The sequence below is a fragment of the Trachypithecus francoisi genome, unplaced genomic scaffold (genome assembly GCF_009764315.1).
Source record: "Trachypithecus francoisi isolate TF-2019V2 unplaced genomic scaffold, Tfra_2.0 Lachesis_group11, whole genome shotgun sequence".
NCBI lineage: Eukaryota > Metazoa > Chordata > Mammalia > Primates > Cercopithecidae > Trachypithecus > Trachypithecus francoisi.
Window position 1 is genome coordinate 11,432,966 of NW_022681456.1, and position 16,256 is coordinate 11,449,221.

General features: G+C 53.5%; 1 protein-coding gene across 2 annotated transcripts in view; it reads right to left on the minus strand.

Moving 5' to 3' along the window:
• Window positions 1-4,662: 4,662 nt before the first annotated feature.
• Window positions 4,663-16,256, minus strand: part of SETD1B (SET domain containing 1B, histone lysine methyltransferase) — a 29,512-nt gene continuing 17,918 nt past the window's right edge. The window contains exons 12-17 of one of the 2 annotated variants that reach the window (XM_033220331.1): window positions 14,118-15,377; window positions 12,558-12,724; window positions 9,980-10,111; window positions 9,777-9,896; window positions 9,561-9,698; window positions 4,663-7,260 (exon numbers count right to left, since the gene is read on the minus strand). In XM_033220331.1, the coding sequence (XP_033076222.1) occupies window positions 7,087-7,260; window positions 9,561-9,698; window positions 9,777-9,896; window positions 9,980-10,111; window positions 12,558-12,724; window positions 14,118-15,377 (1,991 nt within the window). In that variant the 3' untranslated portion in view covers window positions 4,663-7,086. The remainder of the gene's footprint in view (window positions 7,261-9,560; window positions 9,699-9,776; window positions 9,897-9,979; window positions 10,112-12,557; window positions 12,725-14,117; window positions 15,378-16,256) is intronic. The other variant, XM_033220332.1, reaches the window with a different exon arrangement.

Here is a 16,256-nt window from a genome sequence, read left to right on the forward strand (position 1 = left end):
CTTCAGCGATCCTCCTACCTCAGCCTCCCTAATAGCTGGGACCATAGGCATATGCCACCATGCCTGGCTAATTTTTGTATTTTTAGTAGAGACAGGGTTTCTCCATGTTTCCCAGGCTGGCCTCAAACTCCTGGCCACAAGTGATCCTTTCTCCTGCCTCAGCCTCCTGAGAAGCTGGAGAGGGGCTCCCATTTTGGCCCCAACAATAGAGCCAATGAAGAAAGGACTTATCTCTTGGTATTGAGGAGCAGAGGAAGAGGTGGATGGATTTGAGGAATAGGGAAGAAGCATCAGATTTGGTAGGTAAGGGAGGGAAAGGAAAGGTTTAAATCCAGGATCCCTGGCCTTTGAGCTTAGGTGATCAGTGGCAGGCAGCGGTGGGTGGAGGCAGAGAACAGAAGTGTCGTTGACCAAGGTAGAAAATATGACAGGAGGCCGGGCGCGGTGGCTCAAGCCTGTAATCCCAGCACTTTGGGAGGCCGAGACGGGCGGATCACAAGGTCAGGAGATCGAGACCATCCCGGCTAACACGGTGAAACCTCGTCTCTACTAAAAAAAAATACAAAAAATTAGCCAAGCGAGGTGGCGGGCGCCTGTAGTCCCAGCTACTCAGGAGGCTGAGGCAGGAGAATGGCGTAAACCCGGGAGGCGGAGCTTGCAGTGAGCTGAGATCCGGCCACTGCACTCCAGCCTGGGCGAGAGTGAAACTCCGTCTCAAAAAAAAAAAAAAAGAAAATATGACAGGAGAGCAAGTTCAAGAGAGAAGATGAAGACAGGTGCAGTGGCTCACACCTATAATCCTGGCACTTTGGGAGGCCACGGCCAGAGGATTGCTTGAGCCCAGGAGTTCAAGACCAGCTTGGGAAACATAGTGAGACCCCATTTCTATAAAAATTTAAAAATTGGCCGGATACAGGTGGCTCACGCCTGTAATCCCAGCACTTTGAAAGGCCGAGGCGGGCAGATCACTTGAGGTTAGGAGTTTGAGACCAGCCTGGCTGACATGGTGAAACCCCATCTCTACTAAAAATACAAACATTAGCCGGGTGTGGTGGCATTTGCCTGTAATCCCAGCTACTCAGGAGGCTGAGGCAAGAGAATAGCTTGAACCCAGGAGGCAGAGGTTGCTGTAACCGAGAACCCACCACTGCACTCCAGCCTGGGCGACAGAGCGAGACTCTGTCTCATAAAATAAAATAATTAAAATAAAATAAATAAAATAAAAGATAGGGTTTCATCTCTTCTAATAATAAAAAACTAGCCGGGTGTGGTGGCACACAGCTGTAGTCCCAGCTACTCACAAGGCTGAGGCATGAGAATCCCTTGAACCTGGGAAGCAGAGGTTGCAGTGAGCCGAAACCATGCCATTGCATTCCAGCCTGGGCAACAGAGAGAGACTCTGTCTCAAAAAAAATTTAAAAAGGCCAGGCGTGGTGGCTCATGTCTAGAATCCCAGCACTTTGGGAGGCCGAGGCGGGCAGATCACTTGAGGTCAGGAGTTGGAGACCAGCCTGGCCAGCATGGTGAAACCCCATCTCTACTAAAAATACAAAAAAAATTAGCCGGGCGTGGTGGTGCATGTCTATAGTCCCAGCTACCTGGGAGGCTGAGGTGGGAGAATGGCTTGAACCCAGGAGGCAGAGGTTGCAGTGAGCCAAGATTGCACCACTGCACTCCAGCCTGGGCGACACAGCAAGACTGTCTCAAAAAAAAAAAAAGAAAGAAAAAAGAAAAAGACCAGGCGCAGTGGCTCATGCCTGTAATCCCAGCACTTTGGGAAGCAGAGGCGGGCAGATCCCCTGAGGTCAGGAGTTCAAGACCAGCATGATCAACATGGAGAAATCCCATCTCTACTAAAAATACAAAATTAGCCTGGCGTGGTGGCACATGCCTGTAATCCCAGTAATCCCTACTCGGGAGGCTGAGGCAGGAGAATCGCTTGAACCCGGTAGGCGGAGGTTGCAGTGAGCCAAGATCGTGCCATTGCACTCCAGCCTGGGCAACAAGAGCAAAACTCTGTATCAAGAAAAAAAAGAAAAGAAAATAATTTTTTTTTTTTTTTTGTGATGGAGTCTTACTCTGTTGCCCAGGCTGGAGTGCAGTGGCCGGATCTCAGCTCACTGCAAGCTCCGCCTCCCGGGTTTACGCCATTCTCCTGTCTCAGCCTCCTGAGTAGCTGGGACTACAGGCGCCTGCCACCTCGCCCAGCTAGTTTTTTGTTTTTTGTTTTTTTTTGTATTTTTTAGTAGAGACAGGGTTTCACCGTGTTAGTCAGGATGGTCTGGATCTCCTGACCTCGTGATCTGCCCATCTCGGCTCCCAAAGTGCTGGGATTACAGGCTTGAGCCACTGCGCCCGGCCAAGAAATTTTTAAAATTAGCTGGCATGGTAAAATGTGCCTATCTTCCCTGATACTTAGGAGGTTGAAGTGGGGGGATCACTTGAACTCAGCAGATCGAGGCTGCAGTAAACTATGATCATGCCACCGCACTCCAGACTGGGTGACAGAACTAGACCTTGTCTCTAAAATAAATAATAAAATTGTATATTCCTCCAACTACATCCCACCCCTTCTCTTAGCTTTTTTCTCCTTACTATAGCATTTACTTTTCACATTTGTCTGGCTTGCCCTCAAGAACAGTGTTTCCTTCATTCCTATCCCCAAGCCTAGAGGAGTGCCTGGCACATACAAGGTACTCAATAAATATTGGTTGATTGAATTAATGGCCAGACGCTTCCTTATCTTTGCTGGCTCAGCCCAGACCTCAGCCCTCTATTCCCATGAATCAACTTACGGGAGTGTCCACCTGTCTGGATGCACAATTCCTAAAAGCAGCCCACCATGAATGGACAATTTACCCTCCCTTCCTTTCGTTGATACCACAAATGAGGCTGCAAAGAACACTCTTGTTCATGTTGTTGCCCACTGTATCTGTCAGGCTCAGTTCCTCACAGTGGAACACTGAAGCCAAGACTTTGGGTGCACTTGATCATTTTGAGATGGGGTCTCACTCTGTCACCCAAGCTGGAGTGCAGTGGCATGATCTCGGCTCACTGCAAACTCCGCCTCCTGGGTTCAAGCGATCCTCCCACCTCAGCCTCCCAAATAGCTGGGATTACAGGCGTGCACCACCACACCTGGCTAATTTTTGTATTTTTAGTGGAGATGGGGTTTTATCATGCTGGTTAGGCTGGCTCGAACTCCTGACCTCAGGTGATCTGCCGCCTAGGCCTCCCAAAGTGTTGTGATCACAGGTGTGAGCCACCATGCTGGTCCTGTGCATTTTAAACAATGATTGCTAATAGGTACTTTCCCTCCGGAAAGTTGCAGCGATTTTTGGCTTCCACTAACGATGCATGAGAGTTCCCCTGCCTACTGCTCCCCCAAACTGGGTTTCCTCCACCTTCTAATATTTGCCAAACTGACAGGGGGAAATGGTATCATGGGATAATTCACATTTCTCCAGTAAAAAGTGAGGTACAGCGTCTTTTCAGGCATATTGCTTTTTGCTAAGGTTTTACATCTTTCCTTCTTGGAGACATTTACTATGGATGCCAACTACAAGCCCTTTGTCGCCCCTCTACGGGGTCAGGCAGAGCTGAGACTGGGGCACAGCATCTCTGAAATGCCGTGAGCACAGGATAGATTTAATTCTTCTCAACTTGTAACATTTTATCAGCCCTTTTTCCTCCCTCAAATGCAGACTGAGGGCGGGGGGGGGCTCTCCTTAAGTGTTAAACATTTCTGAGGAACCACCTATGTTCTTCTAGTGATAGTAAAAGGATACCTGATCTTATTTCCTTCATTGCAGACCTCATGAGTCAAAAACCTGAGGTTTTTTTTTTTTTTTTTGAGACGGAGTCTCGCTCTGCCGCCCAGGCTGGAGTGCAGTGGCCGGATCTCAGCTCACTGCAAGCTCCGCCTCCCGGTTTATGCCATTCTCCTGCCTCAGCCTCCCGAGTAGCTGGGACTACAGGCGCCCGCCACATCGCCCAGCTAGTTTTTTGTATTTTTAGTAGAGACGGGGTTTCACCATGTTAGCCAGGATGGTCTCGATCTCCTGACCTCGTGATCCGCCCGTCTCGGCCTCCCAAAGTGCTGGGATTACAGGCTTGAGCCACCGCGCCCGGCAAAAACCTGAGGTTTTAAGAAAACATCTAGAAATCAAACTTAAAAGCTGTGGAAGGTCTGGTGGTGACTATAATTTGGCCCAGTTCACAAAACCCACCTACAAGTTCAGGCTGGGCACGGTGGCTCACATCTGTAATCCCACTACTTTGGGAGGCTGAGGTGGGAGGATAGATTGAGCCCAGGAGTTTGAGACCGGTCTGGGCAACATAGGGAGACCCCGTCTCTACAAAAAATTTCTTAAAAATTAGCTGGGCGTGATGGTGTGCGCCTGTAGTGCCAGCTACTCAGGAGGTTGAGATGGGAGGATCACCTGAGCCCAGGAAGTCAAGGCTGCAGTGAGCCATTATTGCACCACTGCACTCCAGCTTGGGGTGACAGAGCGAGACCCTGTCTCAAAAACAAACAAACAAAAAAACCCTGCCGATTTGAGTGTCTGAGTGGACCACTCCACCCTCCACGGAAGCAGGATGTGCTCCCAACAGAAAGAAAGAATAAAGAGAGGGAGAGAGGAGAGCAAGAGAGATGGCGTATCTGTAAGAAAAGTCAGTATATTTATGGTTTGCTTTATAAAAGTTACTATAATACAATGGTACATAGTATTGAATTCACAAAAATATGAACAAATATTTACAGCAAGACACACTCACAACGGAAACACTTCTCTTCAAAACAAGTTACATATGGATGATGGAGTCTATACACAGAAACATCCCTAAAACTTATTGGTTCTCTTCTTTGCAGGGTGAGGGAGAGAGAACAAAAAATAGCAGAAACCCCCAACTCTTGAAAAGCAGAGATTTGTTCAATGAAAAATGAGGGAGTTGAAAGAAGAATGACTCCACACATACCTTGATTATTGCAAACCACTCTGGGGCTGGGGCGGGGGTTCCTGGGAGAGGGAGGTCTAGTCCCCTTAGTGAAGGCCAGCCAAGGTTTACACTGGGCACGATGGCTGGGGGCAAGGTGAGGCCAGGGGGAGGGGCGAGGCAAGGGTCCCTTCCCTGGTCTTCTCGCATCGCCCCACTTCTTTTATGAGAAGGGGACAGAATGGAGACAGCCCCTCGGGGGCTGTACATGTAACTTGAATCAGCCATCTCTACAAGCTACGCATCTCCTCATGTGAAAAATAAATTATTTCCTCAGTTGCACAATTAGGCAGAAAACCGCAAACGGAAGAGAAGTTCGCCGCTGTGCCCAGGTACCCCATCTGTGTCTTAATGCCACCAATTTCCTTGATCTTGAAACCGGCGGGCACAGTCTCAAATAGAGAGGGCCTGGGGGAAAGGAATTAAAAAAAAAAAAAACACACACAACAAAACCACCAACGACAAAAAAGAGAAAAATAACAATTCTTTGTACAGAATTTACATGATAACAAGCTTGACACAAGCTGAGATACCAGAGGCTCCAGCCGCCCGCGTCTGCAGGGTGGGAGCAGCTCCCACATGGAGCGCGCTCGTCTTGATGAGGACTCCGGGTCACAATAGTCACTTTCCAGAAATTATTTACACGCCTTCTCTGCTTTCTGGGGTACGGGGGGACTTGCTTTTGTCTTTTTTTTTTTTTTTGGAAGTACAAAGAAATGAGCAAAAAATGTCTTCCCGCATGTTTCTACAAGAAACAATGTTCCCAAGAGAAAGTCCTTTGTGGCAGCCTCTATATACAGAAGTTGGTTCTGAACTTCAAAAACCTTCTTCCCCTTCGTTTTGATTTTATACACGCACAAGAAAAAAAAATGCATAGGAATAAACTGAAGAGGATAGGAAGGGGGTCAAAAGGGAAAAAAAAAATGTCAAAGACTTAGATCTGAGTTTTAAAATCTTTTCCAAGATTTTTCCTTTCTCTAGGAGAAGGAATCTGCTCCCTCCGAAAATAAATATCCTCTGGCCTTCTTGGGGGGAGGGGCTGCCGGCAGGGGAACGTGAGGTGTGGGTTGGGGGTGACTGGGTGAAGCTTATAAGCCAAAAAAATGCCACACGCAGACTGTCTGACAACCCGTAATGGCGGGACTGGGGGACCCGCCCGCCCTTGGGAGCCCCCTCCCACCCAGGGTGAAGGCAAGGGCAGAAGAGAGTGGCCGCCCGCCTTCTCAGCGCCCCTCACCTGCACTGGGGCCTCCGAGAGGCTCCCTCGTTGCTGGCATCCGAATGAGAAAGTAAACATTGAACCCAAGGTTTAGGGGGTGCTGGGGTGTGAGGTGGCAGGGAGAGCCAGGTGGAGACCCCTGCCGGGGACGAGCTTAGCTCCACCAGGGTCCGCCGGGTGAGCGGTGCCCCAGGCCTCTGGGGAAGGAACAGGCTGGGGCTCGGGTTGGGAAAGGTGTTGGGGTCTCCTCACGGTGCCCACGGGCAGTGAGGGGGACTTTCAGGGCTTAGTGTTCTGAGGTCAAGGCCGTGGGGGCCTCTGTCCTTCCCACAGCACCTGGCCCTGTGTCCAGGCCCAGGTGGCTTCCAGGACACACACGGGCCACGCACAGTCACACTGAGGCCTCTGCAGACCCCCCACGGGGCCCCTCTGATTCCACCTTCACATTTCAACGGTTAAAATGTCTTTTCTCACGAGGAGGAAAAAAAATAGAGAAGACAAAACAACATAGCAGCATTCACAGGAAGAGGCCGAGGGTGACGGTGGGAGGGAGAAGAGACAGAGAACAGAGAGAGGGGAGGAGAGACGGAGAGAGAGAAGCTGATGCTGGAGTTAAACAGAAATCCTGAAAGGGGCGTTTGTAAAAATGAGAGAGACGTGGGTTGAACGACAGAGAAGCCCTTTCCCGCGGAGGGGCCGGAGCCAGGGGCTCCAGGGGGTAGTGTGGGGCGCCAGGCCCTGAATGGCCGCTGGGTAGAGGACAGCACCTGAAATGGGGGCGGGCAGGGGGGCCGGGCCCCGGGGCCAGGGGGCTCCACGCTCGGGAGTCCCAGGGTTGCGGCGACATCCTTCGAGTCTGGCGCGGGAGCCTAGTTGAGGGTGCCCCGGCAGTTCTCAGAGCCGCAGAGGCAGGGGATCTTGACGTCCTCGATGGGGAACTTGTAGTCGTAGGTGATCTCCTCGTTGACGTTGATGTGCTGCTTCGAGTAGATGACGATCTTCTTCTGCGACTCCACTGTGATCACCTTGGCATAGCAGTTGGGCTGCAGGCAAGGTTGGGGGAGAGTGAGCCCCAGGCCCCCTAGGGTCCCCCACCACTGCAGACCCCTCAAACCCAACCAGGCCTGTGCTTAAGGTCTGACATTGCCATGTGATTCCCCAACCCACTGCTCTACTCTGGACCTTGGCTCCCCCCGACCCCCAGGGATGACCCCTTGCCTCTGATATTAAATCATGACGATAAAAATTATTTCCCAGGCCTTTCATTTCCATTCATAGTGCAAGTGCTCCCAAATGTATGTCCACGTTTAGCTCATGTCTCACTTCTGAACTCTAGACAAAGGGTCAGCAAACTATTGCCCCTAGCTGCCTGTTTTTGTAAATAAAGTTTTACTGGCACATAGCCATATCCATTCTCCCATTCATTTGCATATAATCTGTGGCTGCTTTTGTTAAAATAGCCAAGTTCAGGCCGGGCGCAGTGGCTCAAGCCTGTAATCCCAGCACTTTGGGAGGCCCAGACGGGCGGATCATGAGGTCAGGAGATCGAGACCATCCTGGCTAACGCGGTGAAACCCCGTCTCTACTAAAAAATACAAAACACTAGCCGGGCAAGGTGGTGGGCGCCTGTAGTCCCAGCTACTCCGGAGGCTGAGGCAGGAGAATGGCGTGAACCCGGGAGGCGGAGCTTGTAGTGAGCTGAGATCCGGCCACTGCACTCCAGCCTGGGCCACACAGTGAGACTCCGTCTCAAAAAAAAAAAAAAATTGCCAAGTTCAGTAGTTGCCATAGAGAGCATCTGAGCCATCAAGCCAAAAATATTTATTATTTGGCCCTTCACAGAAAAGGTAAAGGGCTCCAAGCCCATAAATGCAACTACCTGCTGTCTGCTGGTGGCAGTCCCGGGACCATCTTTGACTTAGAGAGCTCACACCTAAAGCACGATCTGCTCCTGCTCTGGGGAGCTGCTGCACCACGCACCCCGGCCCCAGAGCATCTGCCTCCCTGCCTTCTTCAGTCCAGATCTGGCCCCCACCAGGGCTGGTGAGTTCAGTCCCAGAAGGGCCTCTTGCTTGTGTCTACTGCTCTCCACTTCTGGGCTCACCAGCCACACTCAGACCCTTATTACTGCTCGCCCACCTGCTACAGCCCCCTCGGCCACTCTCACCCCTGAAAAAACCCACTCCTGCCCCAGCAGCCAGAGATGCTTCCAAAGGGACAGCAGAACCTGTCACCCGATGGCGCCAACCTTCCAGCGACCTTGGCTCTCAGAGAAACAGTTCCTCAGCTTGGCCACCCACAGCCCTGCCCACCCTGTCCTCTTACCCTACCCCATGCCCACTGCCTCCCTTGCTGTCTCTCAAACAGGTATTCTTCCCACTGCCCCAGGGCCTTTGAACACACAGTTCCCCTTGCCCCAGCACCGCTTCCCCCTGGGCAATTCCCTCTCACCCCTCAGATCTCCTTGGATATTCACAGGAAAGTCCCTACCACCCAGGCAAGGATCAAGTCACAACAGAGAGAGCCAGCAGGCGCTGAGGACCGACTTGGCCAGCACGCAAAGGGCCCACAGGCAGTGACCCATCTATGTGGCCCTCCCAACAACCTACAAGGAGCGACTGTTATTGTCCTTGTTTTACAGACAAGGAAACGAAGGCACAGAGACATTAAGCAACTCACTAAGCTGCGATGCCAAGACTCGAGCCCAAAGTCAGGGGCATCCAGCCCGGAACATGCCTGCCTCCTGCTGGGAGCTTCCTGCGCTCATCCTTCAGCACTCAAATCCCTGTTATCAGTGTCCCTCCCCTCTAGGCCTGCACCACCCGATACGGTCGTCACAAGCTAATTATGTTTAAATTCATCACAATGAAATAAAATTTAAAACTTAGGTCCCCAAATGCACTGGGCACATTTCCAGTGCTCAACACCACACATGTGTCTAACCCACAGCACAGATGCATGTAGTGCACCTCCCCCTCCCCCCTGCAGAAAGTTCTGGTGGACAGCTCGGCCCGAGCAGGGCTGAGCCCGACCAATGAAGGCAGGGAGAAAAGGCTAACGTTGGAGACACAACTTCGTAATTACCGATGAACTGAACCAACCACTTATTTGTGTCCTCTACATGCCACAGAAGCCTCACTATGCTCATTTCACAGATGAGAAACTGAAGCCCAGAGGAGTAGAGCTCCTGGTAGACCTCACATGTCCTCCTCTCCCTATAACCTTTGACCAACCTGAGCTTGGAAAGGAGGCCAAGCTGATTGCATTGCCGTGCCGGGGCTTCCAGGCCCTCCTGGCACAGAAGCAGGGCCAGGGGCAGGGCCACCCCCGGCTGGGCACTCACGTTGCAGCTGTGGTTGATGAAGCGCGCGAAGTTGCCGCATTTGGTGGCGTCGATGATGGTGTCGTGGTCCACCCGGAACATGTAGCTGCTCCCGATGCCCTCGTCCTCATAGCGCTTCTCCCGCATGTCTGCGATCACCTGACCACAGAAGGGTGTCAGTCTGGCTGGGCCAGCCCCATGCCCGGCCCCATGCCCACCCTGCCGGCCAGTGCCTACCTGACGGATATTCTGGCCCACGTACTCGATGACCATCTCGTCAGCCGCGATGGGCTCCATGGCGAACAAGCCCCAGTCGTGAATGTGGCTCTTGCAGAACTTGAGCTTTTTCTTCCGGAACTGCAGGAGGGAAGACGGGGAGAGGTGAGCCCCGGTCTCAGGCCCTGCCGCCACCCCGGGATCTGGGTGAAGCCCGGCCTCACCTTGAGCTGGTTGAACTTGAGCAGGTCACTGTCACAGCTGCCAGTGAAGGAGGACAGCAGGCGGCGCTGCTCCGAACGCCGCTCCGAGCCTGCCCGGGTGGAGGCGTGGGGCTGTGCTGGGATGCTCATGCCCTGCAGAGGATGGTGTGCAGGGGCTTAGTGGGGCTGGTCGTGTCCTCGGCTGTCCCACCCTAAGCTCTGGATCTCTGTCATCCCCAGCATCCTGGGCTCCTTTCTCTGGGCTTCTCCATACCTGCCTGTCCCTAATTGTCACTGCTTCCCTGCCTCCTCCATCCCATCAGTATCTGAGTGTGCTCAAGCTCCTATCTTCACAACAACAAGACTCACCCTTGCCTGGCGCTGTCTTTTCCCCATTTCAGCCCAAAGTTTTGTCTACCGTGACCCCCCCGCTTGGCTCTCACCCAGACCCCTCTGACCCCAAGCATTCGAAATTGGGGATCCTTCCGAAACCCTCGTGTCACGTCCTGCTTTTGACCTCCCTGGGCCCCTGCCCCACCCATTAACCTTTGGAGCATCCCAGGCCTCTGCCCCATGTGCCCTCCCAGGTGAGGTCACCCTGTTGTGACCTTCAGTCACTTCTCTCCTGGCGATGCCCACACTTAGGTCGCTAGGCTGGAGATCCCCATCCTAAGTTCCGCCATACCCATATGCCCACCAAGACCTCTCTGCCTGGGCGTTTTCAGAATCCGCAGAACTCAAGTTGCCTCATGGTGACAGCATATCAGCCTCCCCATCTCAGGTCCGGTGTCCAGCTTCCCAGCGCTCCCCACCCCAGCCACACCCTGGGCTGTCACCCCCCGCCCATCCCTGTCTCCTGTACCCAGGCCAGCCCCAGTCCTGTCCATCCCACTTCCTCATATTCTTCCACAGGCATCCACCTCTCCCCACGTCCAGCACGTCCACACGTCCAGTCTGGAAACTGCAGCCACCCGAACACAGTCTGCCCTCGGGACCCCTGCACCAGCTCAATACCACCCCAGCTCCTCTCAGAACCTCCCTCTGCTGCCTGTCACCCCAGAAGACAGGTCACTCACCACCACAGTCCCCCCCACCCTAGTGGCCTGAGCCGTCTTTCGCACCACAAGTGGCCTCTCCTTTCCCTTCCTCACACCAAGGAGCTCCCCACTGCCTCAGGGCCTTTGCACCGCTGCTGTCCTAGGAAGGCCTGCTGGGGTCAGTGAGCCCCTCTCTGGTTTTAACTTCTTATGGAAGTCACTTTTTCACTTCTGTAGTCTCTTTGGCATCCGCATGGCGCCTTCCCGCATTTTGCTTGGGTCTGACCCTCTGACTCCCCTTTGACTTGGAAATCCCCAACCCCTCTCCTGTTTTCTCCATCACGTTTTCCCTGCCTGGAATTACGTGCTTCTTTTTTCACTTATTTCCCACAAGTCCCCACTAAAATATAAACTCCAGCCGGGCACCGTGGCTCACGCCTGTAATCCCAGAACTTTGGGAGGCTGAGGCAGGAGGATCACTTGAACCCAGGAGTTCCAGATCAGCCTGGGCTACATAGTGAGACCCTGTCTCAATTTTTTAAAATTTATTTATTTATTTATTTTTGGGACGGAGTCTCGCTCTGTCACCCAGGCTGGAGTGCTGTGGCCGGATCTCAGCTCACTGCAAGCTCCGCCTCCCGGGTTCACGCCATTCTCCTGCCTCAGCCTCCCGGGTAGCTGGGACTATAGGCACCGCCACTTCGCCTGGCTAGTTTTTTGTAGTTTTTAGTAGAGACGGGGTTTCACCGTGTTAGCCAGGATGGTCTTGATCTCCTGACCTCGTGATCCGCCCGTCTCGGCCTCCCAAAGTGCTGGGATTACAGGCTTGAGTCACAGCGCCCGGCCCAATTTTTTTTAATTTAAAAATAAAAATAAATGATTAAATTCCATGAGGAAAAGGATTTGGTTTTGTTCACTGCTATAGACCCAGAACAGTGCCCGGTACACAGCATGTACTCAATAGATATTTGCTGGATTAAAAAAGAATGAATGAGGCCAGGCGATGTGGCTCGTGCTTATAATCCCAGCAGTTTGGGAGACCAAGGCAGGCAGATTACTTGAGGTCAGGAGTTCAAGACTAACCTGCCCAACATGGCGAAATTCCATCTCTACTAAAAATACAAAAAATTTAGCCAGGCATGGTGACGGGCACCTGCAATCCCAGTTACTCGGGAGGCTGAGGCAGGAGAATCATTTGAACCCAGGAGGCAGAGGTTTCAGTGAGCTGAGATCGTGCCACTGCACTCTAGCCTGGGTGACAGAGCAAGGCTTTGTCTCAAAAAGAGCCAAGCAAAAAACAAACAAAAAACGAATGAACTTGTGGAAACAGAGCTCTGTCACATCCCTGATTAAACCCTTGGGAGGTGCTCCAGGGCCCATGGGACTAAGGCAGACTCCTTCCTTCTAGGCCCTGCCCACCCGCCTCTCCCCTTCCACTTGCACACTCTGTATGCCAGCTCCTCTGGCCTCACAACTCCTCCCTCTGCCTGGCACCCCTCCACGAGTGCCCTGGATCCCCATGGCCCAACCGGCTCTGATGTGTCCAGGAACCCTGGCAATACCTGGGTGTCTGCGGGGGGCTCATCGGTGCTGGCACGGCTGCTGTTGAGGTATCTGAGCTTGTCTTTCTTGTCGATGGTGTAGAAGCCCTCACTGCGGGCACAGCCTGTCACGTGCTCGCGAATGCCATCGTCCCGTTTCTTTTTCTTAGCTGAAGAGAGGCTGGTGGGTGGGTGTGGGTCAAGGGCCACATGGACATTCTGAGAGTCCCTCCTGGTCCCGCCCATCCTCAGACCACCCTCCAGAGACAGCGATGTCCAGTTCTACTGCCCGGTCCCATGCCACCTCCACGCGCTGCCCGCTGGCCAACCCCGCTGACGGTCAATACCCAGTTGCATGGCTCTGGGTGTCTTTTTTTTTTTTGAGACATGGTCTCCTGCTGCCCAGGCTCGAGTGCAGTGGTGCAATCTCAGCTTCCTGCAGCCTCAGCCTCCTGAGCAGCTGCAACTACAGGCAAGCACCACCACACCCAGCTCATTTCTGGATTTTTTTGTAGTGATGGGGTTTTGCTACGTTTCCCAGGCTGGCCTCGACCTCCAGAGAGCAAGTGATCTGTCCACCTTGGCCTCCCAAAGTGCTGGGTGTGTGAACCATTTTCTGCTGTTTCTCATCTGTAAATTGGGGTGACAGTGATGCCTCTGTAAGTGATGAAATATGCTTATGGTCCTTAGCAGTTTTGTGTTTTTTGAGACAGTCTCGCTCTGTCGCCCAGGCTGGAGTGCAATGGTGCGATCTTGGCTCACTGCAACCTATGCCTCCCGGGTTCAAGCAATTCTCCTGCCTCAGCCTCCAGAGTAGCTGGAATTATAGGCATGTACTACCATGCCCAGCTAATTTTTGTATGTAGAGATGGGGTTTCGCCATGTTGGCCAGGCTGGTCTCAAACTTCCGGCCTCAAGTAATGCACCCACCTCAGCCTCCCATAGTGCTGGGATTACAGCCGTGAGCCATGGTGCCCGGCACTGAGCAGAGCTCTTGACACAAACTGAGTGCTCACAAATCAGTCTAATACAACAGGGATAATGAGGGGTCTAGCCTCACAGGCCTATGGGAACAACCAAGCCTCATGAAAGCCTAGTGGTGAAAAGCTTGGACTCTAGAGCCAGGTTTGCCTGGGTTCAAATCTCAACTCTGCCACTTGTAACTGTGTGACTTTGAATAGGTCACTGAACCTCTCTGAGCCTTAGTAAAATGGGAATCATACCCCTATCTCACCAGGCTCCTGGGAGGATTACCTGAGGTTATGAAGGCGACAAGGAAGCCCTCAGCCCTTGCGTGCTGTTAAGCTGCACAGCACTGCTGTTACATGTGGCCCCGAGACCTGCTAACTCTGGGGGTGAGATGGGCCTGGCAGAGGAGTCCTTAAAACGTGCCAATGATGATTCACTCCGGAGCCTGGCATGGTGCTGGCACACAAACCCCGCTTGGGAAGTGACGGTGGTGCGTGCCGTCACCTTCACGGGCACCGTGGGCTGCTATAGACTGGGAGGTGGGGCCCAGAGAGGTGAGCGGGGACTTCCTGCATCCCAGAAGGTGCAGAGCCCCACACGCTGGCAGGATATAGGGATGGTAGACCCAGAGCGTGTCGTTAAGCCAGTCCATGCCATTGTCCTGCTGCAGCAGTCGCTCGTAAGTGACACATAGGAAGCGGATGTCCTCCTCGTCGATGCCACCGTTCCAGATGTCATACAGGATGGTCATCTCCTCAAACTCCGAGCGGGGCCGGAAGAGGGGCTGGGGTGGCGAGAGTTCGGGCGAGCCCGCAGGTGGCACCAGGTCCTCATGACGCTTCTTAGGTGGCCGGCGCCACGGCCCCCGACCCTTGGCCAACTCCATGTACTCCTCAGTGACCTCATCACGCCCACGGGGGCCCAGAGGGATGGCCTCGGAGGGCCACTGGTTGTCTAGCTCCTTAAAGGGCAGCTTGGTGGGCTCTACAGGTGGGGGAGGTGGGGGTGGGGGTGGCTGGGGGGGAAGGGGTGGTGGAGGGGCTGGGATCCCCGCGTTCCGGAAGTCCAGGGTCACCGTCCGGGGGTCATGAGTGCTAGGGAAGACGGGGGTCTGCGGCTGGCCCGGCAGGAGCAGGAGTTCCCTTCCAAGGGCAGCCCCTGCTGGTGGCCGGACCAAGGGCCCATCCAAGGAGAGCATAGATGGTGGGGATCGCCGGGGCCGGCCCGGCTTTCTCTTCATTGGGGGTGGGCAAGAGGCCAGGGGGGCGGGCAGCAAGGGCGGCAGCGGGCTGGGGGTACGAGCCTGGGCCCGCAAGACAGCGGGTAATGCCAAGGGCAAGGGCAGGGGCAGGGGCAGAGGGAGGGGCAGGCCCGTCTCCAGGAGCACCGGGGAGGCCAGGGGCCCAGAGCGTTCATCACGTCGGCCAGTGGGGAGCGGGCAGACGGGCAGAAGCAATGGCCCACCAGGCTCGGAGAAGGTGGGTGTGAAGCTGAAGTCCCGGCCGGGTGTCCGAGGGAGGCCCCCACTGTTCAAGCCAGGGGACGGGGCTGGGTAGGAGAAGGGGCTGCCGGGCACTTGCGGAGAGCCCAAGGACAGGCCACTGCTGCCCCCTGATAGTGGGGGCTCCCCGCCTGGTGTGGCTGGCACCGTCTCTGTGCTCTGTGACTTGGCCAGGCTGCCACAGAGGCCTGGAGTATGTGGGGGGTGGTCTTCAGCAGGGTGCTCCGGAGGGACAGATGGATGTGAGGCATCTGTGGTCTCGGGCTCCGGCGGTGGGCTGGGTGGCCGGGGTGGTCGTGGGGGCGGCAATGGTGGTTGCAGGGGCAAGGGGAGCATCACAGGGGGCTCTGGCTCCACTTCCAGGTCATGCTCTGCAGAGAGGTGAGCAAACACGAGACAGTTACCATTCAATCCAAACGTCTCTCAGTGCCTTATTCTGTGCTCCATACCTGGCTGTCTCACAGCTGAGTTTGAGCACAGGACCTGTCCATCTCCAGTTAAACCTCTCAAGGACTGCTCAGCGCCCAACCCAGTGTCAGGCACACAGTATGTCCTTTATCTATGATGGTACACTAAATCACAGATGCAGGAGACATGTATCCCAGCCTTTCACACTATGTCTTCAGAACAAAGTCTGAAGTCCCTGTGGCCCAAGAAAATCTGCTCTATGACTGAATAAAATTAAACAAGTCTCTTTTCTGCAGGACTTGTCAGAGCCTTCAAGGATTTTTCTCCTAGCACTTACCTCCACTGTCACGGGATACATTTCTTAATTTTTTAACTAATTTACTTTTTTTTATTTTTGAGACGGGTGAAATGCAGTGGCATGATGGTTTAGCCACTGCAGCCTAAACTGCCAGGGCTCAAGGGCTCCTCCCGCCTAAGGCTCCTGAGTAGCTGGGACTACAGGCATGTGCCACCACGCCCAGCTAATTTTTAAATGTTTTGTGGGGATGGGTTCTCACTGTGCTGCCTAGGCTGGTCTTGAACCCCTGGTCTCAAGTGATCCACCAGCCTTGGCCTCCCAAAGTGCTGGAATTACAGATATGAGTCACCATACCTGACCACAGAATACATTTTTTTCATTTTATATTTTTATATCATTTTATTTTATTTTTATTTTTTTTGAGACAGAGTCTCACTCTGTTGCACAGGCTGGAGGGTAATCTCAGCTCACTGCAAGCTACCTCTGCCTCCCAGGTTCAAGCTATTCTCCTTCCTCAGCCTCCTGAGCCACTAGGGTTACAGGC